The 27,607-nt window shown below is 41.0% G+C and overlaps 1 protein-coding gene across 1 annotated transcript in view; it reads left to right on the top strand.

The window, feature by feature from the left end:
* Positions 1-27,574, top strand: part of cabp4 (calcium binding protein 4) — a 47,978-nt gene extending 20,404 nt beyond the window's left edge. Inside the window, exons 5-9 of the mRNA XM_061744947.1 lie at positions 1,018-1,048; positions 1,435-1,578; positions 15,312-15,421; positions 24,254-24,401; positions 27,170-27,574. Coding sequence (XP_061600931.1) covers positions 1,018-1,048; positions 1,435-1,578; positions 15,312-15,421; positions 24,254-24,401; positions 27,170-27,198 — 462 coding nt within the window. The 3' untranslated portion in view covers positions 27,199-27,574. The remainder of the gene's footprint in view (positions 1-1,017; positions 1,049-1,434; positions 1,579-15,311; positions 15,422-24,253; positions 24,402-27,169) is intronic.
* The last annotated feature ends 33 nt before the right edge of the window (positions 27,575-27,607 follow it).

Raw genomic sequence — 27,607 nt, 5'->3', positions numbered from 1 at the left:
ACGGTTTCTTTGATTTCCAGTGACCCCGACAAGGACTGACATCCAAGACAGCGTCTCGGATATTACAGTTCTTATGGGCTGCATGATTTACACAGTTGTGCATGATCATTACATCCCAGTTTTACGACGACGATGGGGCCAAAGCTTGCACAGCCGACACCATCCATCACGCTTTCTATTTTCAGAAAATGTTTACAGAATTTAAAGGCATTTTTTGTAATCTGGTGTGCCGAATGTCTTAATGTAAGCAATCCCCATGGTAACTTGTTTCATTTGAGAAATTTGCAACAAAAAAAAACAAAAAACATTACCCTTTTCATCTGTAATGTCCCCCATGTCTGTTTTCCACCCAGACTTATTAACATATTGCTATTTCAAGCCCCTCAGAAAACCTGTTTTCCACTACCCTTAGAGTGAACATTTCATTTTCGGCCCTCCAGCTATGGCTCTCCTCTTTGAAAATGTATTCGAAAAAGGAAGCGAAGAGGAGAAATCCGCCAGGGCAAATGTCGAAATAAGTCAGAGAATACTAAAAGTCTCACACACATGGCCATATATGCAAACGATGTCACTTATCTAAGTAGGCCGATGTGCGGGACGGGTGTGTGCGCGTATCTGTGGATTATCTCACAGGTTCCTGTGTTTCTTTGTAACCATGCACGATTTGAGCAGATCACAGTCGAACAGTGGCCGCGTGGGTGTGTATTTTTATGCAGGCAGACTGAGATAACATTTCCCCATGCCGTGAGTGTGTGTCTGCGCGTGTAGGAGAGTGGGACCGTCTGATATTGTATCAGATTGTAAATTAGGGAGATATGTTGCTGGATGAAATCCCATTAGAGTTTTCTGTCAGGATACAGCAGTGTTGACATGATATGCATGTTGTTCTAATTTGGTAGTCAAAAACAAATTATCACTGGATGTTTCTCTGGAGACTGGGCTTTTAAAGGCACCCTGATTCCACATGTTGTCCTGCAGTACTAATTATTTCTTTTGTTTCTTTTCTCTGCTCTGCAGGAGCGGGAGCTGATGCCAGGGGAGCTAGATGGTAAGAAGCTGTTGATGGTATAATTAGATGGCAAATACACAATATATTACTCGTCAGCACAGAGCATTATGAATTGCATCAACATTTCCTCCCTTTAAGCTCTGGTCTGCTCCTGATTTATGTAAGAGACTGAAGGTTGCTAAGATTGCCTTGGAAATATATTTTCCGATGAGTCAGAGCTACAAAAATCAATTGAAACAATTTTCTTGAGCGTTGGCTGTAGTTTTGTTTCCTTGAGTCAAGAACTTACAAAATCGTTAAGAAGAGAATTTCGAGCTATGCCTGTCTGAACTAAGTGTACGTGTATTGGTGAGTGTGACTCTTTTGGGTAAAATACCTTACTTTCCAGTTTGCTGCAATCAGTCGTTTGTTTATGTGTCTACCAGAGCTGCAAGAGGCCTTTAAGGAATTTGACTACGACGCGGATGGCTTCATCCATTATAAAGACATTGCTGACGCCATGAGGACCATGGGCTACATGCCTACAGAGATGGAGCTTATTGAGATCATCCAGCAAATCAAGATGAAATGTTAGTATTTATCCATTAGCTGCTGTATGCGTCAACGGTTTTCTTTCCTTCCTCCAGGGTGAAAGCATGTGCGCATGATTGATGGGTCTTTGTTAAATGGGAAGGTGTGAATAAGTGAGTCATGCCTCCGTATGTGTGCGGCATCAACCCATACAGCGATTGTTCTCTCCGACGAGTCCTTTAGGACCTGAGATTTGTTTTTTTTTGGACTTGTGGGCATCCAGCATGTTTTGGCGTGCTGATTAATGTGGCTCACACTGCAGGTGCAGCAGCGAACAAGAGTTACTGCATGCAGGAGTGTGCTTTTAGACATCGCTGTGCTCTCTGCTCTTTGCCGTGTTTGTCTCGGTTTTCCTTTCCCAATGATCCAGTATAGCACGGCTAACATTCTGAGTTTAAGGTGGATCAAAATAACATATTAAACCTATGCGTATCAGGTATGTATGTGGCACAAAGATACTGTATATATAAATATCTGTTTGTTTGAAAAAAGACATGATCCAATTTGACTTGAAAAGAAAAACTATTAGTAAAAAAGATGAAAAACATTACTAATCTTTGACAAACCGTCTAAAATTAAGCTGAGAAAACAAATTGTCTGTTTTAGTTGGAGGGTCCTTCCTTTGTTAAAGCAGCACTATGTAACTTTTCCACCTTAATATAATATTTCCAGAGTCATTGTGATGGTACATCAACTTCCTACAGGTTTAATGAACCTCTGTCATGGTCTGAGGGGTCTGTATCGCCTTCACTGGCACTATGTAACTTTGAGGAGCATGGTAGGAACCCTGCCACACTAAAAAACTACACATTTTTACGGCTTTGACTGCTTTACGGCATACGTCACCTGCCCCTCCTTCCCGATTCGTAGTCGAGACGAAAGCTGGGCGGAGCGTGGAGCGCAGAGAAAATAAAAGTTTTATCAGAGCAGGCGAAAAAAGAAAGCGGGAGAGTAACAAGCTAAATGCCCGGACAAGAATAAACATTGGCCCGGCGTTCCCTCGCTGGGGTGAGATGAAAGACGAGGAGGAATGTCCGACAAGAGAGACAGAATTGTTATGATACAAATGTAAATGTAAAGTTCTATGTTCAATAAGAATCAAAATTAGAATGTTTTCACATACAGGGGATTCGTCTTGGGTTCTAGTATTTTTCCTGAGAACTGTAAAATTGTGCAGGGCTGATCCGCAAAATATAAGAAATGGGCATTCAGTTATTCACAGGTTATAAAGTATTTTTTTATTTTGTCAGTAAGTATGTTGGACTTCTAATTTATGACGAAGTCCCTCTAAAAAACGTTTGTAGTTTGGGGCGCATTATCTCGCTGAAACAGCACAGGGGGGCGGGGGTGACTTCACTAATAAAACCAAGTTGAACTTAGTGATTTTCAACATCGTCATATTATCTCTCTTGGCTTGGCTTCGTGAACGAAGATTTTATGAAGGGGGCTGTCCACGTCGACTGCAGGCACGCTCGTGGCTGACAAGCCCGATGCGGGACAGACAGGTCCGGCCGCAGCGGCTGCAGTCAAAGGTCACGTCAGGTACAGCTGCTGAGGCTTCCAGGTTCTTCCTCCTGCGGCGTTTCTCCTTCAGGTTCTCTGTGCGGGAGTCCTCAAAAGCGGTGACAGCCTGGTGGACGGTGCGGCGCCAGGCGTCACGGTCAGCATCGAGAGTGGACCACTGCTGGTGGTCAATGTGGCAGGCACCGAGGGACTTCTTAAGAGAGTCTTTGTAGCGTTTCTGCGGTGCCCCTCTGTCACGATGGCCGGTGGAGAGTTCGCCATACAAGGCCATCTTGGGTAGGCGATGATCCTCCATTCTGGAGACATGCCCTGCCAGAGACGTTCTATAAACCGAGACAGCCCACTAAGGTTCGAGTTGCTGTATCTGTGTCACGTGACTGCCACGCCCCTTTAGGAGACCGGAAGTAGGTCCTGAGTCTATTGAGTCCTATGGGAAAAGTGAACGTGAGCACAGATTATTACCAATTCCTTCGCCCCATAGTAACCTAAGTAAATATGGGACCCATTTTTCAAAAGCCACAAACCTTCTGAACATTCTGACACCAAAATGGCAATTTTCAGACCGACAGATTAGGAGAAAATGAACTTTGTTTGAGACCTGTCTCTGTCTGAGCAACACACTCTCGCGAGATTTGGCTCTCATCGTTTTCCCATCGGATAAAATTAAGTTTAAAACTAAAATAAAACTAGCTTCTTTGCTAATAATACTGTTATTTTTATTATTTAAGTATTTTTGGAAGAAAGTTGTACTGTATCTAGTGTTGTATGTTCCAAAACGATGTGGGGAGAGGGGCGGCCACGCCCACTTAGGAGACCGGAAGTGTATACAATTTCAAACCATTGCCAGTAACGGCAATGCGCTATCTTGTGTATAGAAGATCTTTGTCCCTGCCCAGCGTAGCTGCGATTTCAGCAGCATGGTCTCGATGCTGGTGATCTCCGCCTGTTTGAGGACCTCAACATTGGTGAAGAAGTCGCTCCAGTGGATGTTGAGGATGGTGCGGAGGCAGCGCTGATGGAAACGTTCGAGGAGTCGTAGTTGGTGGCGGTAGGTTACCCACGACTCAGAGCCGTACAGGAGGGTGGTGAGTATGACGGCTCTGTACACACTGATCTTTGTGCCTTCTTCAGGTGTTTGTTTTTCCAGACTCTGTCATACAGTCTGCCAAAAGCGCTGTTTGCCTTGGCCAGTCTGTTGTCAACCTCCCTGTCGATCTTGGCATCTGATGTGATTGTACACCCCAGGTAGGTGAACTGATGGACGGTCTTTAGCTCAGTCTCGCCAGTGGTGATATGTGGAGGGCGGTACTCTACCCGAGGTGCAGGCTGGTGGAGGACTTCCGACTTTTTCAAGCTGACCTCGAGTCCGAAGAGCCGGGCAGCCTCTGCAAAGCAGGATGTGAGGCGCTGCAGGGCTCTTTCGGTGTGGGCAACGAGGGCAGCATCGTCGGCAAAGAGGAGGTCTCGAATCAGCTGCTCAAGGGTCTTTGTGTGGGCTTGTAGCCTTCTGAGGTTGAACAGACTGCCGTCGAGGCGGTAGCGGATGTAGACAGCGTCGTCGTCGTCAAGGTCTTCCATGGCCTGCATGAGCATCATGCTGAAGAAGATGCTGAACAGGGTTGGTGCCAGGATGCAACCCTGTTTCACGCCGTTGACGATGGGGAAGGGCTCTGAGAGGTTGCTGTTCACTCTGACTTGGCCGCTCTGGTCTTCATGCAGCTGGGTGATCATGCTGAGAAACTTTGGGGGGCAGCCGAGGCGCTCCATGATCAGCCAAAGTCCCTTTCTGTTCACCGTATCAAAGGCCTTGGTCAGGTCCACAAACGTTACATACAGTCCTTTGTTCTGTTCTCGGCACTTCTCTTGGAGCTGCCTGAGGACGAAGTCCATGTCTGTGGTGCCCCTGTTTGCTCTGAAGCCACACTGGGTTTCCGGGAGGTGGTCTTCTGCGATGGTAGGTATCAGCCTGTTCAGGAGCACACAAGCAAGGATTTTGCCTGCGATGGAAAGCAGGGTGATCCCCCGGTAGTTGGAGCAGTCTGACTTTTCCCCCTTGTTTTTATACAAGGTAACAATGACTGCATCACGGAGGTCTTTAGGAAGCTGTCCATGCTCCCAGCAACAGTCAACGAATACGTGGAGCTTGCTGTGTAACGCGGGGCCTCCATCTTTCCAGATCTCTGGTGGAATACCGTCGATTCCTGCTGCTTTGCCACTCTTCAACTGTTCTATGGCCTCCCTGAGTTCTTCCATGGAAGGTGGTTCGTCCAGTTCCAGTTTGACTGGTAGCTTAGGGATGCGAAGGATTGCTGAGTCCTGAACAACTCTGTCAGCGCTGAAGAGGGCCTGGAAGTGCTCAGACCAGCGGCTCAGAATAGACGTTCTGTCTGTGAGGAGCGCCTGACCGTCGGCGCTGCGCAAAGGACTCTGGACGTGGTGGGTGGGGCCATACACTACCTTGAGGGCTTCGTAGAAGCCTCTGTAGTCACCAGCGTCCGCGCACTGCTGAGTTGTTTCTGCGAGGTTGGTCCACCACTCGTTCTGGATCACTTGAAGCTTGCGCTGGAGGTTGCTGCAGATGTGACGGAAGGCTTCTTCACAGGACAGGGCGGCTGAGCCAGGTGGGCCTGGTGGGCTGCTCTCTTTTTCGCCAGCAATTCCCGTATCTCTTCATTGTTCTCATCAAACCAGTGCTTGTTCTTTTTAGTGGTGAACCCCAGGACTTCCTCTGACGTCTGCAGGATGGCTGTTTTCAGTTGGTCCCAGAGTGAATCGGGTGAGGGATCTACTGGGCAGCTGTCGTTTTCAAGCTTGGACTGTAGGCCTGCCTGAAAGTCAGCTTTCACCTCAGCTGATTGTAGCTTGCTGAGCTTGAACGTTTTTCTGGGTGGCCCTCCCTTCCTTGGTTTGGGTTTGAAGTGCAGCCGGAGTTTGCAGCGCACTAGGCAATGGTCGGTGTGACATTCTGCGCTGGGCATCACTCTGGTGTGTAAGACGTCTCGGTGGTCTCGTTGGCGCACTAGAATATAGTCAATGAGGTGCCCGTGTTTGGACCGAGGATGCATCCAGGTTGTCTTCAGACTGTCCTTTTGCTGGAAGATGGTGTTGGTGATGACAAGTTGCTGCTCCATGCAAAACTCCAGCAGTAAGTGCCCGTTGTTGTTGCAATTTCCAACGCCGTGTCTGCCAAGTACTCCTTTCCAGACAACTGCGTCTTGGCCCACTCTGGCGTTGAAGTCGCCAAGGATAATCACCTTGTCGTCTGCAGGGGTGCTTTGAAGGACACTGCGGAGCTCTGAGTAGAACTTGTCCTTTTCTGCAGGCTCAGCTTGAAGAGTTGGGGCGTACACACTGAAAAGCGTGGCATACTTCTTGTTCTTCAGAGGGAGGCGCATGGACATGATGCGGTCAGAATGACCGGTTGGTAGTTTTTCCAGCTTGGAGGCGATGGAGGTTGTGACCATGAAGCCGACGCCTGAGAGACGCCTTTCTGTTGCAGATTTCCCTGACCAGAAGAGGGTGTAACCGGCGCCATGCTCCTGAAGACTGCCTTCTTCTGGGAAGCGAACTTCGCTAAGAGCAGCGATGTCGATATCTAGCCTAGACAGTTTGTGTGTAATCAGGGCAGAACGATGTTCTGGTCTGTTGCTGTCATCTTTGTCGAGCATGGTTCTGATGTTCCAACATGCCAGTTTCAGTGCTTTTGCACCCTTACAGGTGGGTGCGTACCTTCCTTTCTTTGTTGTTGTTCGACCGCTTGGGAAGATGCCCATTGACCGCGGCAAGCCAACTGGGGGTGAAGGAAACAAGCTTTGGTTATGCCACCTTTTTCTAGGCCCCTCTCCTTGTGGAGCAAGCAGTGCTGTCCCTAGATAAGGCTGCTTGGTCGTTCAGGGTGCTGCCGAGTGATTTTGTCGTCTCCAGGGTCAACATCAGGCAACCAATATCCTGAACCGCCTGCATGCAGGATTGGAACTGCGGCTTCCAGTGTCATCTTACACCTGCCGGTTTCGCCCCTTTCCCATCGCTACAGGACTTGGTAGAGTTGGTGGCAAGCGGACGTGGACGTGTCCTTCAGGCCTGCGCAATGGAGTTTTAAGGTGAAGTGCAGTGTGCGCGGTCCTGACCCCACCCTTTACACCCGTGGTTCATCTGCCATGGCCTAGCAAGCTGGGACAGTGACAGCGAGGTCCTCGGGTCGTAGGTTTTACATCAGACTGTCCTTGTCCTAGCCTCTGGCTCAAAAACCTTCCTCGGAGGCACGGGGGCTGTAACCCGGCGGGGGCACGGCTACTTGATGCTCAAGACGTTCAAGACGTGTCCATGCACGACGAGACTATCCAGCATTCATCGGCACTTCAGGGGTTTTAGGTCAGACTTTTCCATGTCTTAGATGGATGGCCAACCAAGACTGTCGAGCTCCATCTGCCCTTAAAACACTAATTCCACCTCAAAACCCTCTAATTCCACCTTAACTGGGGGGTCTAGGAAAATTCCACCTAAAAACACTCTAATTCCACCTTAAAACACTCTAATACCACCTTAAAACACTCTAATTCCACCTTAAAACCATCTAACTCCACCTTAAACACTCTAATTCCACCTCAGAACCCTCTAGTTCCACATTAAACCCTCTAATTCCACCTTAAAACACTAATTCCACCTTAAAACCCTCTAATTCCACCTTAACTGGGGGGGTCTAGGAAAATTCCACCTTAAAACACTCTAATTCCACCTTAAAACCCTCCTTAAAACCAAAATGAAATAAAATACTATAAAACCATCCGCTGTCTGCGTCTTTAGAGGAGACAATTTATTCACTTCAATCTGCTAGCAGTCTCCAAAGAAGACAGGGTCAGTACGTTGGTGCTAGCATCGGCTGTAGGAGCTGCCAGAGCAGGGGAGGGCATCCACCTGTCTGCCTGTCGGTTCTCCACACCTAGACTGGCTGCCGGCCAAGGCTGATGAGTCCAGTCCACCCCATATTTAACCCATATGTGGGACCCCAGCAGGTGCTACCACCCCGGGCCAGGGTGGACCTGAGAGCAATGACAATTAAGGGGTGGCTCCACACTCCCCAAAACTCCAGTTTTCCCAAACCAGAGCCTTGTCACCGGGTGCAGTTTTATGTCTTACCCAGGACCTATCATATTATATTGTTTAGCCAAAAATAGATACATTACCTCTTCGCTATCCATCCTGCAAACGACCGCTGAAAACAGAAAAGTAGTTTTGAAAGTCCTTCCCGTCTTCTCTCATCAAAACAAATGCACGCGACAGGACAGGAGTTTTCCGGCAGTACGCGCTGGTGCTCATGGGAAACGTAGTGTTCTTTCTGGTAAAGCACTACCGCTTTTGTCCAAAGGAGCCGCCAAACTCAACAAAAGCTGAAAGTTACATTGTGCTGGTTTAAGCATTCCTAATTAAAGTTAAATCTAACGTTCTACATTCACTCAAAGTTTTTCCTTAAAAAGAAAAGAATCCAAATAATTTTGACACATTAGCTTAAACATTTCCAGGTAATGTCACATTTACAGCCTTAAAAACAATCTGCTTACAGCCATTCAACATTAGTCTGGCAGAGTTGGTCGGTATTGTCTGTTTTGGGGGGATTGGCAGGGCATTTAAATGTTAATCCCCCACGAGAACAAACATACAAACAAACAAACCAAAAGTAAAATAGTGTACATGTGTGAGCTATTCAACCCCCCAACATCTGCTACAAGTTTGTATTTACTCATCTGGAAAAAAGAAGAAGTCTAATCCTGCAGAGGAGATGCTGCTGTTGTTTCAATGTGTGTTTACTGGACCAAGAAATGTTTTGGAGGCAGGACTTACAGGCACTTCAGCCTCGGTAACAACATCCTTTTTTTCTTTTCTTTTCTTTTTTCTTCCAATTTATGGAAGGAGCATGCTCCTGCTTTGAAGAACTCAAGAGAGGTTTACACAGAAGCAAGATAAGCAGCTTGCTCCAGACAAGGTTATGTTCAGTGTCTCAAATTAAATTGTCTGTAAAATCCTTCACTGATTCTTTTCATGATCGTATCCCAGATCAAATCGTGCTGAAATAACATTTAAATGTCATCCGTCAGAATTGCTGACTTTTGGCGTGTAACGTTGTAACCTAATTGATCATTTTTAATCGACATTGAACAGATATCTGATGGTTGAGTGACAACTTACTCTGTGGTTTTGTTAAACTGAATCAAAACACCGTGTCGATTTTCTCCTTTCGGACCTGAATCTATTTGTTTGTTCTGCAGAGATTTCAACCTGATGCAAAGAAAAAGAAGGAGAAGGGAAAAAGAAGACATAAATCAATGTTGAATTAACAACTATTGATGTAAATTTTTAGCTGAGCGAAAAACATCAAATATTTAAACCTGCTGACCTGTAAGATTCACCTCCAGAGAAGTCTTGCAGTTACAGTAGAACCGTGTTACCATAGAAACCATGATAGGCAAAATGGGATATGTTTCTATACTTGTCCTGATTAACTAAGAAGTCCATTCTAAACTGCTGATATCCAATAAATGAATACAGATTTGAAAATACGTAAGGATATCAGAGAATATTCATTAATTAATTTGCCATTTCCAACTTAATCCTATTAACGGTCATGGGGATGCTGAGACAATCACATTAAACGTCATAAAAACAGTCAAATTAGCTTATCCTGACATTCACATTGCCATAGCATGCTCTTCTGAAGAGAGTCTGGTTTTGTTGAGCGTTCTTTTTGCAGATTGAAACAACATATAAAAACAACTTAATACTGACCTCCCAGGAAAATAGCAACCAAAGTTCAAGACTTAAGGAGGCACACAACACCGGATACAGCAAAGTCATCTTTGTCAGTTGTGATGCTCGAGCTTCCTTCCTTACCATCGGCTAATTAGGTTCACCTTGTAGCCCAAATGCAGATAATTTCCTGATTTAGACAAAACGACATGAGCAAGGGATCTTACAAAGATGGGTTAAGAGACTAATGGCTACATTAATTTCACAGAAACTCCCACAGACACCCCTATCTGATATTGACCGCTGCAAAGGGAAATGGAACATAAACTGAATTAGCACTACTGCTCAAGCTGGCAGTAGCTTATTTTAAGACACTGCCAAGATTACCAAAATTACTGGCTACATTAGTAAAAAATATGTGACAAATAATAATAAATTTACTCATACTTCCATTGTCACTATGGTTTAATTTGGGGTCATAAAAAAGACTAACTAGAATTGCAACACACCTAAACTTCCACATATAATAGGGACAAGAAAATACTCATTTTATGATTTATACAATAATGGATTCACAGTGAGAGGTATATTTTATTTCTAAGAGGTATTCATTTGTTGAAATACTTATATTCAGCATTTACTACATCCACTGAGCTTGTTCGCTGCAGCATAATCCCCAATGGAGCCATTGTTAAGGTCAATCACCACACCGGTTACACTCTCAATTTGAAAAGACTTCTCAAAAACTGAGGTTAAAGGCTGACTCTCACACTATAAAGCATAGATTTTTCAAGACAGGACTCCCACAGGACTGGAGCTTCAAAAGGGTACAGCCAGTCGGAGAAAAAATAAATAAATAATACACTACCTCTGAGCAAGTGTGACAATTCTTTGTTCTTTGGTGAAGTAGGTGATTTTTGGAACATTTGCAACAAAAGGGAGAAATTTGAACGTATAAAAGCAATATGCAGGGCATCTTACTTTCAACCTCCATCAGAAACCATTACAGAGTCTGAAATCAACCTCTACTCACTAGTTCAATAGTATGATTACCACTTTGTAGCCCCCTCTGGATACTTGTGTTTTAATCTTAATTCAACCATAGTTTTCACACAAACTGATAGTATTGTGCTGGATTGATTTGTAGGTTCTGTGTCTCAGTATGAGGTTGGATTTTTGATTGATGGGTAATTTTGACACACTTGTTTCTCTGAGACTGGACAGATCTGAACAAGGAGACTTTGTCACGAGACAGAATCAATGTTTTAAGGTCAATTTCTATCCAAGACCTTTGACGCAGTTGATCCCAAAATACCAATACAAAGTCTGTGCAGTGGTTGACTCTCTGAACATGCTGTTGGATGGTTAATCAGGCAGATTTCAGTGTGTTCTGGTAGGTGGTATCACGTACTGTAACCAAGGGTGTCCGTGTCCCTCAGGGATCGATCCTGGGACCACTTCTGTTCATTTTATACAATAGCTATCAAAAGGGTCTTAAATTAGATTTCCTTTTTATGTTGACACTGTAATGTACTCTGCTGAATCTACACCAAGTCAGACCTTACATCAGCTCCAAAAAGCTTTTAATGATGTGTGGGCTGGAACTAGTTTTTTAAATGCCAACAAAACAAAGCTCATGATATTCTCAAAGGCAAAATCAATGTCCATGAATCTTCCATCTGTCACTACTTTCCTGGGTAGTGAGATTAAGATAGTTTCACAATATAAATACTTAGGGACTTTGATTGATGATGCTTTTTCTTTAGAATCAAGTCTTGCCTCTCTTTTGAAGCCAAAATGAAACTTGTCTCTGCTACTTTTATGTCTGTGCATGACTATGGTGATGTGATTTGATGTGATCTGTTCATCACTAAACTCAATGTTTTCACTCACTCCTGTACATTGTATGTCCGGGTCAGATGGTCTCCTTTGTCTTCCCATAAACTTAGAAACTGGCATATACATATTTACAAAACTATTCTTGAAGTCTGAACTGAGAAAGGGAAAGAAGCATTCAAGTATGCTGCTTCGTTAACTTGGAGTCAGCTCCAAACTCACTTGAATCTGAAGAATCTGGTTACACATGCATCAATATGTGGTTGTAGATATTATGACTGACAACCATCATCCATGAAAACAATGACCGTTGAAACCTTTTAAAGGTTTGTTACAACCAAAAACGTAACAACAGCCAATAACGTAATAACTGCCAATAACGTAATAATTTTGCCCATTTCAAATGTAATAAAGCCAATAGTGTAATAATGTGCCAATAATGTAATACAACTTTTGAGTCAATAATGTAATAACTTTTTGCTGATAATGTAATAAGGCATTACATTATTGGCTGGTTATTACGTTATTGGCCTGGTATTAAAAAAAACCTTTCAAAATGTAATAACTGGTGCCGATAATGTAATAACACATAAAAATGACAGCAGCTCTTGGAAATAAAGGCTTTTGGGAAGTTTTTGTGCAGTTTGCTAATCAAAAATAGGTAGCCTATAGTGGACTATAGTACACTGCAGTTCAGATTTTGGGATTGGAAATAAATAATAATGCAAGTCCAGGAAAATATATGGTGAATTCATTTGACACCTCAACACCCTCAACGAGACACTGATTTTATGGTATATGCATGGTACACATGAAAAATTGCCTGTTTAGACAAGAACATCTATGAATATCTATTTGGCTAAAGAGGGGAAAGACCACACAATTATGAGAGAGAGAAAGAGAGAGAGAGAGAGAGAGAGAGAGAGAGAGAGAGAGAGAGAGAGAGAGAGAGAGAGAGAGAGAGAGAGAGAGAGAGAGAGAGAGAGAGAGAGAGAGAGAGGGAGATATCTTGGATGAATAAATATGACGACTACATGTCATCCGCTAACTGCCCAAAAACTGCAAAAAAACCTTTATTTCCAAGAGCTGCTGTCATATTTATGTGTTATTACATTATCGGCACCAGTTATTACATTTTGAAATTGGCTTAAAAGTTATTGGCTCAAAAGTTTTATTACATTATTGGCACATTATTACACTATTGGCTTTATTACATTTGAAATGGGCAAAATTATTACGTTATTGGCAGTTATTACGTTATTGGCCGTTATTACGTTTTTGGTTGTAACAAGGTTTGTTGGTGTTTTGTGGTGTTGATGTCCATATTTTATGTATAGACTGTATTGTTTTGATTATGTGTTTTGTAACTCCTGTGCGTTTTACTGCTGCAAATAATGGCTAGGCCATTCTCGATTCTTTCTCTGGTTAAATAAAAACTAATCATTCTTTCAGCTCATCTTCTATAGGTCTGTGGGAAACTAAACATTTTTCTGAGGTTCCAGAAAACTATGAAAAAGTACAAACTGGCTACTAAGAAAGTACTGTAGGTGAAATGTGATACAAGTGCCAACTGACATTGGGATCAATTCATCTGATCAGTATGTCAATCTGAAATGAAAGGCTCTCTACACAGACATCATATGATGTTTACAAAGTTAAATACAGTACAATCAATACAATCTCATTCGGTCCAAATTAAATGTCAGTTCAGTCCAAATTGAAAACTAAAAGCACCTCTGCATCTACCTGCTTGCCTACAGTGATGAATATGCATGAGGTATGTGCACCTAACTACCATGGAAACAAGCCAAAAACCCTGGTAACTTCCAAAAAGGGAAATGGTTTTTCATTTACTTCGACCTGTGTAAAACAATTGGTCTTATATTTCTTTGTTTTGCGGTGCCCCAGCCTCCACAGAGGCCAGATGACTTTCATATTGAAAAAGAGTTTAACCATTAAAAGAAAATGATTATCTACTCCACCTCTAATCCTTCAGCTCACTCTGACATCAGTCCACAAGTGGATATTTAGAGTGCTTTCTGGCCACAACAGAATTCACCGCAGTTTGACTCTCTCTGCGGTCCCGAGATTTAAAGCTCTGATCAAACCATGAAATTACTGCATGGCTTTATTGACGTAGTCTTTCACTATGACAAAGGCCCAAATAATGAAAACAGACAAAGCCCATTGGCCAATACACTCTCAAATGAGCCTGCCTTTTGTCACACTTACAACATTGGCCATCCCATTTTATCAGTCCGTTTTAATAATTACCATCGGGATCAAACAGACAAGCTGGTTCCAAGTGGGCTGAAGAAATTATAATGAGCGCCTGGCTGAATTCATGCATGACTCACGGCTTCAACGCAGTGAGAACATTCATACTGTTTGATTTGATAGACCGTTGATACACGTAAGCATACAAATATGTTTATCTTGCACTAAACTTGGCCATTCGACATGCAATGACATTAACGTGGAAGTGATGTTTTTAAACTGAAAAAGCAAGAGTTTTTATGGCTGCAGGCAGTACTCGAGTTGTAAAAAAAAATCAGGGGGGATGGTGGATTTTATCATATGGGGACAGATAATTTGTGCTGATTACAAATAATATAATATATTACAAATAATAGCACTGACCAAAACACCTGCAGAAATACTGCAGGAATGACATAGCAGCTGTTAAATGCAGCCTGTAAGCTTTAAATATCCACTGGGCTTACATCAAATACATCAAAACACAACAATAAAAAACAGTTTTCTGAACTTATCTATATGATTCTGTCCTTCACAGGATAAGTAAAATGGATCACTGCAAAAAATCTAAATCTTAACAAGAATATTTGTCTTATTTCTAGTGAAAATGTCTCATTTTAGTAAAAAAAATCTCATTACACTTAAAACAAGACTCATCACTGGAAAAAACAACAATTTTCACCTGTTTCAAGTAGATTTTCACTTAAAATAAGTAGAAAAATCTGCATGTGGAAGAAGATTTTATTGCTTGTAATGAGAAGATAAATCTTGTCCTATTGGCAGATTTTTCCTACTTATTTCAAGTGAAAATTTACTTAAAACAGGTGAAAATTGTCAAATAAGTTATTTTTCTGGTGTTATTTTTCTGGTGATGACTCTAAATGTTGAAATAGCAGTAAAACCACATTCATTGATGAAATTACATAAGGGATGGAAAGGGGGGGTGGCAGTTTTATAGGGGGGATGATTTTGACCGTTTTTATTTCAGGGGGGATGCCATCCCCCCTCATCCCCCCTCAACTCGAGTACTGGCTGCAGGCGACTTATTTCGTTGAGAAAATGTATATGTATAACAGGCCGAGAACCAAGAATTACCCAGAGGAATTGATGGAAATCAAAACGAATCATAAGGGCAACTGACTTGAGTTAAATGTATTGAATTTCCAATTACATGATGCAAAAATGAAAAGGAATCTTGCTGCCTAAACAAATGAATCCACATTATAGATCTGAGCCATTCTTCCCGATCTGTAACTGGATATGTAAACCTGCAAGACAATGTTGCATGAATATCCACCATGTGCTGCTTATAGGCAGACAAAAGAAACTGAGACATTACTATTTCAACCCATGCATGTCCTTTGTTTTTGTGCAGGGGGTGGTCATGTAGACTTTGATGATTTTTGTGAGTTAATGGGGCCAAGGATGCTGGCTGAGACAGCTCATATGGTTGGACTGAAGGAGCTCCGCAGTGCTTTCAAACAGGTAAGATCTCAAATCTGTGAAGAAGGGCAGCTTTTAGTGAGTCGGGCTTCTGTCTGAACATACTTTAAAGTATTTAATTGGACCTTTCTGCAGAGTGTAAGCAAGACTAGATGGAGAAAGTAAAGAAAAAAGACTTCAAAAGGAGAAACGTTAACAATATTTTCATGCAGCTTCTTGGTTCCCACCACCCACAAAGCCAGAACTTATATTCTCCTGTTAATGGTCCTTTTAGAGAAGTATTTTTCTGAGGGAAAATAATTGCATGACATTGATGTTTAAAAAAAAAAAAAACAACTGGTGCAAATTTGTCGTTTGATTTGTCGTTGATACATGGGAACAAAGAATATTTTTAAACCCACTTATCAAAGAATGAAAGTTCCACAATGCATCTTATTTTTTTCCATGAACAGGATTTAATGCAGGTTCTTTGTCCCAATATAAAAAAGGTTGTGATTGATGGTATTTATTAGAATGATCACAGCACAGCAGTACCGTGGCTAAGTTAAGGAGCTCAGTGGAGATCTGAAGGGAGGATCATTAATCTACAGAAGTCAGGACATTGTCTTGGTGTTAATTACACAGATTCAAAGATACATGGTCAAGTTATTAGACAAAGTAGCTACATTATAGAGGCCTAAACCCAAATTACCAAACTGAAAAAGGAAATGCGTTTATATCTTCTGAATCACATTGGACACATCAAACTATACGCTTCCACTGAACTGCCTTGACAAAAAAAAAAAGCCTCATGGGAAAAGGTTTGATGCTGAGATTATGTCAAAAATTGTCTCAAATGTCTGAAAGTCATGTTTTGAGGGGAAAAGACCTCTAAGGTTTAGATTGTGGAAGGATCTATACTTTAGGAGCTACTAGTTGCTACTGACATACAGTATGCAACCAACGAAGCAAAGTATAGAATGTCAGAAGAGCCCTGTCTTTTAATAATCATATAACATATTTGAAAAATTTCCGCTGAACCCACAGCCAGCTTCTTTTTTTTTTTTTGTTCAAAACTACCAACCTCCCAGCATATAAAAACATTGACATCAGTCAGAGTCTGTCTCATACCGTGCGGTAATTAAAAACGTGTACAAAGCCACACTTCTTTCACAAGATGGTACCCATTTTCTTTCAGCCCAGAGTAATTACTCAAACCTGAAGCAATATCAGTAAGCTAAAATATTCCTATTCCTTCCCCATCTCTCCCCTCCCCTCAGTTCATTTGGTCTGTGTCAATCAGACTGATTGAACGTACCAGGGCCTTGCCAGCAACAGTCATGGGCATGCCTAAGACGTGTGTGTGTGTGTGTGTGTGTGTGTGTGTGTGTGTGTGTGTGTGTGTGTGTGTGTGTGTGTGTGTGTGTGTGTGTGTGTGTGTGTGTGTGTGTGTGTGTGTGTGTGTGTGTGTGTGAACTGAAATAGTGATGAAAGCCACAGTGGAAAACTACCAAAACATGTCCTAAAAAAACATTCAGTTAATGCATCAGCCAACACATTTGGGTCCATCTTTTTAAATGCATTAAATAAAAATATGAAATGGACTTACTTCATAATCCGAGTGCATGTATGAATGTTGCAAATGCAATTTCCGGAATTGTACACCTAATTATAACTAACCATGAGAATACAGTAGCAGCTGGGGAATATGCTGATAGTAGCACACACTTTTATCATCAGTGGAAATAAAACTTCTAAAAAGTGAGTTCAACTTGGCTGTTGAACAAATGAAGTAGGTAGTATTCTTGTTGAAGTTCTGACCTTGAGTCTAAAATAAGTGTGCTGTGTTTGAAGGTCGGCTCTCTGCAAGTAAAACCAAGCAGGGCCGATAAACCTCACTAACCCTGGCAAGAAGGTTTAAAGATTGAACCAAAGTTCTGCTGAAAGTTTAAACAAACGCAACAAAAGCGTGTGGATGATGTAGATCTTTCTAAGTGTCATTTTGTCAATAATAAGATTATTAAATATATACCATTGATCCATCCATTTAAAGGAGCATGAGGCTCCTTTTAAGAAATGAGACTCTCTAGCGCCACCCTTCACCACGACGGTCGTTGGGGGTACTGCAGCCAACAGTGAAGCCGGCACGGGAGAACGGGGAGAACGCGCATGCAGCGTCAATGACGTCACATCCGCAGGACAGCGCGGGAAATTCGGCCCCCGAATTGCAGCACATTTTGCAGCACACAGCCTGTTCAAGGCAACGGAGAGATACACTAGAGGGCTCATTCTTTTTGGTTTGGAACGCTTCATCTGACATTATTACTAGAAAACTTAAAACGTTTACGAATTTTTTTCATAAATCCTGCCTCAATCCTGCCTCATGCTCCTTTAAGTAAACTTTAAGCGTGTTAATACTTTAACTTTACTTTATTTAATACCCACATGGAAATATTGCTGCAGTGTAAATTACAAATTTGTAACTTGGACGGTAAGTATGGAGCCAAATCAAGGCCAAAAGTTTTGCTAATTTGAAAATAAAAATTGAACCTGAAAATTCTTTTTTACAGTTTCAATTTTATTTTTTTCAGTATCAGATCTTTTCTTCAGTTTCAAATCTTTTTATTTCAGTTTCAAATCTTTTTTTCAGTTTCAAATCTTTTTTTTTTTTCAGTTTCACGTCTTTTTTTTAAGTTTCACTTCTTTTTTTTTCAGTTTCAAATTTTTTTTTCAGGTTCAGACTTTTGGCCCCGATCTGGCGTGGGGGGCGTGGCATCATGAGTGACAGCAGAACAGAGGAGGCGGGGGACGTTCCTCAGTCATGTTGTCTTCAGGAAACGTAGGTTGCAGAAGTTATCACCGTACTTGGTAGTATGTGGAAGTGGGAAATGTCAAACTTTAAAGTGTGGCTGTTTAACTGTACAGTCTGGCATAGTTTATTGCTTTTATACTGCGATTGGTGTCAAGTACGGTCTAAAACAGCTTTTTAAACAGAAATGTGTCACTAATATCAGTTTTTTCCACTGCCAATCACGTCAATATAGTGTATATACAGTGTTGAATCATACTTCTACTGATAACTTCTGCAACCTACGTTTCCTGAAGGCAACATGACTGAAGAACGTCCCCCGCCTCCTCTGTTATGCTGTCACTCATGATGCCACGCCCCTCTCAGTTGATGCCACGCCCCCTACGCCATATCGGGGCCAAAAGTCTGAACGTGAAAAAAAAAATTGAAACTGAAAAAAAAAGATGTGAAACTGAAAAAAAAGACGTGAAACTGAAAAAAAAGACGTGAAACTGAAAAAAAAAAAGTTTTGAAACTGAAAAAAAGATTTGAAACTGAGATAAAAAGATTTGAAAATGAAAAAAAAATCTGATACTGAAAAAAATAAAATTGAAACTGTAAAAAAGAATTTTCAGGTTCAAATTTTATTTTCAAATTAGCAAAACTTTTGGCCTTGATTTGGCTCCATAGGTAAGCAGGGTTCTCTAGACATCATCTTGAATTCACTGAAGGGTTGTTTGTTGCCTAGCAACAACTGTGCTGATTACAACACATGCAGCCTTGACAGGCATTTCAAGGTAAACTCTCAGTAGATGGCAGGAACCCAGTAAACAACAACATCTGGGGTACGAAGGTCCTCCTTCACAGTCACATGTCCAGGATTACAGCATCTATTGATGACCAGCACTGTCAGCGGTCCTGTCCCACATCTTACGTCTGTTTATCTTGATTCTTGTCCTGAAAGCACCAGCTTAAGTGGAAGAGAGGCCCAGACGTCCCTCCTCCCAGCCGCCTCCTCCAGCTCCTCCAGGAGGATGCCAAGGCTTTCACAGGCCGGCCAAGACAAACAATCTCCCAAGCGAGTCCTGTGTGTGTTTTGGAGCCTTTCCCCATTTAGACATGCCTGAAACAGCACCTAGGGAGGCGTCCTAAAGAGATACCGGAATCACCTCAGTGTGCTTCTCTCAATGTAGAGCAGACTCTTCTCAACTGTTCAAAGCTTCGTTCCCATTTGCTCCTGTGCACTTATGTGATTCATTTACCTTTCCATGAAGACTCTGGGGGGATGTAAATAATATTTGAAATAGTTGTGAGACTCCTCCATCAGTTGTTTTTAAGACTGAGATTTGCCTCACTAGAAAAACTCCTGCAGTGATATTCGTTGCTAGAACCCAGTGCTGGCCTGCGGAGCATGATTTACTAGCAGGATTGGGATAAATGAACTTCTTTCACGTGTTTTGAGTGAATTTGTAAAGGCTATAGGCAGTACTCGAGTTGTAAAAGAAAAATCAGGGGGGATGGTGGATTTTATCATATGGGGACAGATAATTTGTGCTGATTACAAATAATATAATATATTACAAATAATAGCACTGACCAAAACACCTGCAGAAATACTGCAGGAATGACATAGCAGCAGTTAAATGCAGCCTTCTGTAAGCTTTAAATATCCACTGAGCTTACATCAAATACATCAAAACACAAAAATAAAAAACAGTTTTCTGAACTTATCAATATGACTCTGTCCTTCACAGGATAAGTAAAATGGATCACTGCAAAAACTCAAAATCTTAACAAGAATATTTGTCTTATTTGTAGTTAAAATGTCTCAGTTTTAGTTAAAAAAAATCTCATTACACTTAAAACAAGACTCATCACTGGAAAAAAAAAGCATCAATTTTCACCTGTTTCAAGTAGATTTTCACTTAATATAAGTAGAAAAATCTGCCAGTGGAACAAGATTTGTTTGCTTGTAATGAGAAGATAAATCTTGTCCCACTGGCAGATTTTCCTACTTATTTCAAGTGAAAATTTACTTGAAAAAGGTGAAAATTGTCGAATAAGTTATTTTTCTGGTGTTATTTTTCTAGTGATGACTCTAAATGTTGAAATAGCAGTAAAACCACATTCATTGATGAAATGACATAAGGGATGGAAAGGGGGGATGGCAGTTTTACAGGGGGGATGATTTTGACTGTTTTTATTTCAGGGGGGGATTCCATCCCCCCTCATCCCCCCTCAACTCCAGTACTGGCTATAGGTGTACACTGGTAGTTAGTTAGAAACTAGAATATGAGTTTCTCTCACATGGCAGAAACAAGTTTGCATTAACAGCCTCAGCATTGTTAGCCTTAGCAACCAACCCCTCTATAACTTACTGTACCTCCTTGTCTTGAACACCAGGGGACATGATCCATATTTTATATGGATTGATGGAGGACAACTGGAAACTAGGCGGAAGTGAGAGTTCATTTCCATTGATTGTATTTGTGAGCTTTTTCTTTTGGTCACTGGCAACAACTTGTGACCACAGGTGAGGTGGGAACAAATCAGCTGGTAAATGAATCATCTTCCCGTTTGGCTCAACTCTCTCATGGCCACAGCAGAGTGGCGTAGCCTGCACGACTGCACACGCTTCAGCAGTCTCCCTGCTCCAGTCTTCCCTCACTGGTGAAAAAGATCCCAAAATACTTAAAGTCCTCCCTTCCAAATCTTTTCCCGACTGAGCACCACGGTGCTAATTCTCCCCCCTCTCACTTCCCATTGGCTGTGAACCATACCAGTAAGAGCTGGACATCCCCTCCTGTTGCTGCTTTTACACCATATTCTAGTTGAATTATTGAAATAAGTTAACTTTTACACCATATTCTAGTTGAATTATTGAAATAAATTAACTTTTACACCATATTCTAGTTGAATTATTGAAATAAGTTAACTTTTACACCATATTCTAGTTGAATTATTGAAATAAATTAACCTTTACACCATATTCTAGTTGAATTATTGAAATAAATTAACCTTTACCCCATATTCTAGTTGAATTATTGAAATAAGTTAACTTTTACACCATATTCTAGTTGAATTATTGAAATAAATGAACTTTTACACCATATTCTAGTTGAATTATTGAAATAAGTTAACTTTTACACCATATTCTAGTTGAATTATTGAAATAAATTAACTTTTACACCATATTCTAGTTGAATTATTGAAACAAGTTAACTTTTACACCATATTCTAGTTGAATTATTGAAATAAATTAACTTTTACACCATATTCTAGTTGAATTATTGAAATAAATTAACTTTTACACCATATTCTAGTTGAATTATTGAAATAAATTAACTTTTACACCATATTCTAGTTGAATTATTGAAATAAGTTAACTTTTACACCATATTCTAGTTGAATTATTGAAATAAATTAACTTTTACACCATATTCTTCACCTGTAGGCTATATTACATCTGGGCTGATATGGACATACGTAGCATAGGAGGCTATTTCAGCTGCTAGTATGGTTGTCTGTCTCTACAGTCATGCAAGTTCAATGCTATTAAAGCACTTTAAACTTTAAATCAAAGCATTTTGTTTTTTCATATAAAATAAACACATTTTTATTCAGTTTAGAAGTTTTGGGGCTTTTTTTTTTGGCTCCTGCGCTGCTGAAATCAGGGCGTCCCTTATTTCTATTTCTGAAAGGTGGCAACCGTAGACGAAGGGCAGGCCTGATGGAGTCCAATACAGATCTGTCTGTGAAGGAATGGCCCGTGGCAGTGTAGCCAGTATCTCTCTCAGGATACCGTAAGGGTCTGTGTACTTCGCGGCCATCCGTTTTTCTGTTTTGAAATGACAAAATAAAAATAGAGATATAATCCAAAATAATCCGTTTCCCATAAGCGACACGGTCAAATACCAGCTCCAAGTCCACCAAACACACACAGACTGGATTGTAATTCACCTAGAGGTGTAGAGCTGATCCGGTATTCCACCGACCGGAGGGAATCTGCATTGATCCTCCTGAATCTGAGGTCCGACTATCGACTGGACCGTCTTCTGCAGCACCCCTGAATAGACCCGAGAAAGCTGTATATATCCAATATTTATATGATCTTGCATTATTAAAGGAGCTTGAGGCCGGATTGTGGCAGGATTTATGAAAAAAATCCGTATACATTTTAAGTTTTCTAGTAATAAGTCAGATGAAGCGTTCCAAACCCAAAAGAATGATTCCTCTAGTGTATCTCTCCGTTGCCTTGAACAGGCTGTGTGCTGCAAAATGTGCTGCAATTCGGGCCCAAATTTCCCGCGCTGTCCTGTGGATGTGACGTCACATGACGCTGCATGCGCGTTCTCCCCGTTCTCCCGTGCCGGTGTCGGTGCTTTTTTTTCCCACCTGCTTTTTTTTCCCGGCTCCCCGTACGTGATGACGTTCCGTCTTGTGATTGGCTTTTGAAAACTGATTGAAAACTGATGATTAATAAATGTAATAAAGCAAATCGATAATTTAAAATGTCTATTAAGATCAAAATATTTAACTGCTTACTGCTATGCAGCAAGCAAAATATTGTTTACCCTATACTGTATATAGTAGGCTATTATTGTTTCAGCTCACTGATGAATCTCCAATTGTCTAATGAAAATAGTCCCTAATAAATATTTTAACTCTAATATTTTTTTTAGCCTATGTCAGTAAGATCACTGATAATTCTGATAATTCCTTGTATATGTTTCTTCTCCCTTTTACCTCCACTATGATCTGCTGCTTCTGACTTTACAGAAGTGTATGTCTCTATATGTTCTCATTGTTGAATCTGTAAATGTCTAAGCAAAATAGTCATAATACATTATATAAATATAATTTTAAAAATGTAACGTCAACTAAGCGCTCACTGATTAATCCGCAATTGCCAAAAAAGACGTTTTGAATGTGACATGGTGAAAAACTACCTTCCTAGCTTAACATGGCAAAAAAATACTATCGCGGGGAAAAAATGCACACTTCCGGGGAAAATATTTCAGGCCGATACAATCTGGTACTCACACCGGCTTCGCTGTTGGCTGCAGTACCCCCGACGGCCGTCGTGGTGAAGGGTGGCGCTAGAGGGTCTCATTTCTTAAAAGGAGCCTCATGCTCCTTTAAGTCAGAAAACGTTTTCTACAAAACTCGTGCTGTTTTTCTCTAATAAAAATGTATTTTGTTGCTCGGAGGCATCGCGGCAAGTCCCACTATTTCTAGGACTTTCAGCCCAAGGCTGTTGACGTTATCTCTGACTCAGGAAAACAAACGAGCTGATCAAGTCAGGCATAATCACAACCTCACACACCTGGGTCGGCGTCTTTAACACATTACAGCGTAAATAGCTTTTAATGGCGCCTGCAGAAGAAGACCTCACCGTTGATGTGCTCTTAATGATCGTGACTGAGAACCTTCCAGAGAGTTCAGTGTGTTACTGGGATTCAATTATCTGTAATTCAGTCTCATGCTTCCAGTTTGGCTTATTGTCTGCTATGAAAGGTATTTGCCTCTGGAGACCATGAGCATACCTAGCACACACATCTCAAGGACACTTTGGAGCTCTGACGCACATGGTTTTCATTAACTAGCTTGAAAATACCACATGGTCACTGTCCGAGACGGTTTTTTTTTTTTTTTTTTGTCTTCCTCACGCATCAGGGGAGGCAATTAAAGGCCAGAAAGTGACAATGTCCTGGTGACTGAATCCTTTTGTGGATGATAATTGAAAAACTGGAGTGTTTTTTTCAGTTTCAGAGCATCATTTACTCTTTAAACAGAGAAAGATTAATGTGCAACTTTTTCTCCGACTCAGAGACACTTCAGAAGCGTTTCTCACTTAGCTCACACATCATGAGTCAGCGATGAACCCTTTGCACAGTCAAGCTGTTTTCACGCCTCACCATGACCTCATGCTGCCGCTCTGTTACTCTGCTTTCACTGTTAAACACTTTTATTCATCTTCTTTCATGGTTACATTGTGCATTTTGGTTCTTTCGTTCCCTGCTAATTAATCCTTCTCACCGGTGAGCCTGATATGTTGCTCTTTTTTTTTCTTCCTCACAACATTACTTTATACCTTCCACTAACAGTTCGACTGTGACGGTGATGGAAAGATCACTCTGGACGAGCTGAAGGAGGGAACGAAGACCCTCCTCGGGGAAAAGCTGAAGAAAGGCGAGCTGGAGGAGATCCTCAGCGACATTGACCTCAACAAAGATGGCTCCATTGACTTTGATGGTGAGTGGATGGAGAGAACTCGTCGGATGAAAAGGATTCCTGGCATAATTTGAAAGGGAATATGAATAAAGGGGTTTTGGGGGGAAATACATGTACAGAGCTGTAAGCAGATGGCGTGCCAAGCCCGACAGCGGAGGGTATATATGACAACAGCCGCCCCAAACCCCACCTTTTCCTCAAATGTATGGTATGCACACTTGTTTGAAAGAGGGTCAAATATATTGTCAAATTAAAACAATAAATTGTCTTATATATATGATCCAAACGGTGTGAACTTTCAGACTGACGACCTCAAGCATACAACTACAGTCAGTAATGCCTCTTGTGTTTTGCACTATCCACTTTGCTGCTGTAATCTGGAAATTTCCCCTCTGGGGGACTATTAAAGGATTTCTTATCTTATCTTATCTTCTTACTCGAGTTGAGGGAGGATGAGGGGGGATGGCATCCCCCCCTGAAATAAAAACGGTCAAAATCATCCCCCCTATAAAACTGCCATCCCTTCTTTCCATCCCTTATGTCATTTCATCAATGAATGTGGTTTTACTGCTATTTCAACATTTAGAGTCATCACCAGAAAAATAACACCAGAAAAATAACGTATATGACAATTTTCACCTGTTTCAAGTAAATTTTCACTTGAAATAAGTAGGAAAATCTGCCAGTGGGACCAGATTTATCTTCTTATTACAAAAAAGCTAAAAAGCAAAAAAATCTTGTTCCACTGGCAGATTGTTCTACTTATTTTAAGTGAAAATCTACTTGAAACAGGTGAAAATTGTTGTTTTTTCCAGTGATGAGTCTTGTTTTAAGTGTAATGAGATTTTTTTTACTAAAATGAGACATTTTAACTAGAAATAAGACAAATATTCTTGTTAAGATTTTGAGTTTTTGCAGTGATCCATTTTACTTATCTTGATAAGTTCAGAAAACTGTTTTTTATTGTTGTGTTTTGATGTATTTGATGTAAGCCCAGTGGATATTTAAAGCTTACAGAAAGGCTGCATTTAACTGCTGCTATGTCATTCCTGCAGTATTTCTGCAGGTGTTTTGGTCAGTGCTATTATTTTTAATATATTATATTATTTGTAATCAGCACAAATTATCTGTCCCCATATGATAAAATCCACCATCCAACCTGATTTTTTTTTACAACTCGAGTACTGACTACAGCTAAACATTTATTGCAACATATAACAGTTGTGTTTATCAATTTGGAGGAAATCTAGTCCATTCTTCCTAAAAGGGCACCTTCAGTTCTGGGATTTTTGTAGTTTTCCTCACAATTTTTCTGCTGGATTAAACTCAGGACTGTGATTTGGTTCTTTATTGAGGCCTTTTTTTTTAAATCAATATCCTCATTCTTCTTTAACCGTTGTTTGGGTAGAATAAGTCGCGTGCTCCGAGTCTTCTCGCTGCTTCACCCAGATTCTCTTGAGCTCCACTGACTGAGACTCTCCAAGACCGAACAGGACCAAACCATGACACTACCACTCCCATGTTCCACATGAGGTTTCCACTTCTCCTTTAAAGTGAGACAAATGCTTTTCACTTTTGGCTGAGATGGCCCCCCTATAAACATGGAGGTTAAGTCACCTATATGACTCCTGTTCATCCGTCCTCTCTTTTTTCACTTCCATCATTACTTTACCGCATTAGACAGGTGGGTTTTCCCCCGGTACTATTCCCTTCGAAATAGTACCAAAAACTGTGTTAAAACTGATGTTTTAACACGATAAAACTAATTTCCGCTGCCTTGAAAGTGCTATTCCTGCTTCATCTGTCTTTGATCGAGCTGTGCTTGAGAGACTGAGAGCACCACACTCTAATTTGACTCCAAATTACCTCTTTGATCCCAGAGGTTTCAGTTTTGTTGCCCCACACAGACGCTCATTAGAATATTTCTCCTCAATAAATAAAAGATTAAGTACAATATTTCTGCCTCATTTCTATATTTGGTTTCCTTTTAGGACTTTTATGCAATTTCTTTGTAACTTTTTGGGATCATTTATGCAGAAATGTAGGAAATGCTAGAGGATATACAAATTTCCAAAGACCCCTTTTACATTTTTTTTAAACAGAAAATAAGCTAAAACTCTCTGCATACTATCGTCAGGTTAATTCAGCAGGACTTTCACAACTAAAATTAACATATTTGGGGACTGTAGGTAGGAAAACCTCGGGAGGAACGGGAGATGTTGACTTGTGTTTGTTATATTTGGCAGTAATTAGCAGACGATGGAGAGACCCGACAGAAAACAAGGTTATGGAGCATCCAAAGTGTAGGAGATAAAATAAGTAGGACAATGTGCATCCGGCAGGAATGTTTCACACAAAAGGAGACGTGTGGATCTCTCACATATATGTTAACTAAATATAATCCTCACACACAGTAACTATCAGTCAGCAGGTGCTTCTACCGTTGAAGTTGAAGGATTCGTCAGCTGCTCTTTTTTTTTTTTTGTCACAGTCGAGACAGAATTGAGAATTAATATCCTGCCAGTTTAACAGATTTGCACCTATAAAGGGTCTTTTTTGTGGTTGGTAATGAACTCATCACCAAACACAAGATGAAATTAAAAAGCAATCTCTTAATTTCTTTCCCTGCTTTAAAGCTTTTTCTTATCAGTGCTTCACTCGGCGGTAATGGAAATATCTTCTCACCGAAAGCGTTAATTAAAACTAAACTAGGGCTGAATATAAATGCGTGCACATGTTCAGGCAGCGTGCGTGAGAGTCATCAGTCCTGTCTTGTGTCTCCCCCACAGAGTTTGTTATGATGCTTTCCACACGATGACGGCCGATGGAAGGAGATGGACCCAAACATTCAAGACCACTGTGTTCTTCCTTTTAATTGCTTCTTTTGTTGCCAGAATGTAAAATTATCCCGTTACAGATGTTTTTCTTTATTTTTATATCCAGATTTGGGGGTTTAGTAAGTGAACATAGACGTGAGTGAAACATGCTGCAGGATCGCCCCCCTGTGGCTGGCACATGTACACATTCCTCAAAATTGATGGCAGTGAGTTTATTCTCTAGGGATACAGTACATGTCCATCTTTTCAGGTGGTTAATTATATAAGTAAAAGTAAATATGTTGTAGATTTGTAAAGATATATATATAAATATATATATATATATATATATATATATATATATGCAATAATTTTTTTACTGTGCTATTGCTGCTATTCATGTTTTTTCAC

The sequence above is a fragment of the Cololabis saira genome, chromosome 1 (genome assembly GCF_033807715.1).
Source record: "Cololabis saira isolate AMF1-May2022 chromosome 1, fColSai1.1, whole genome shotgun sequence".
Classification (NCBI taxonomy): domain Eukaryota; kingdom Metazoa; phylum Chordata; class Actinopteri; order Beloniformes; family Belonidae; genus Cololabis; species Cololabis saira.
Note: the sequence above shows the minus strand (reverse complement) of the source record. Positions and strands in the feature narration are given on the sequence as shown.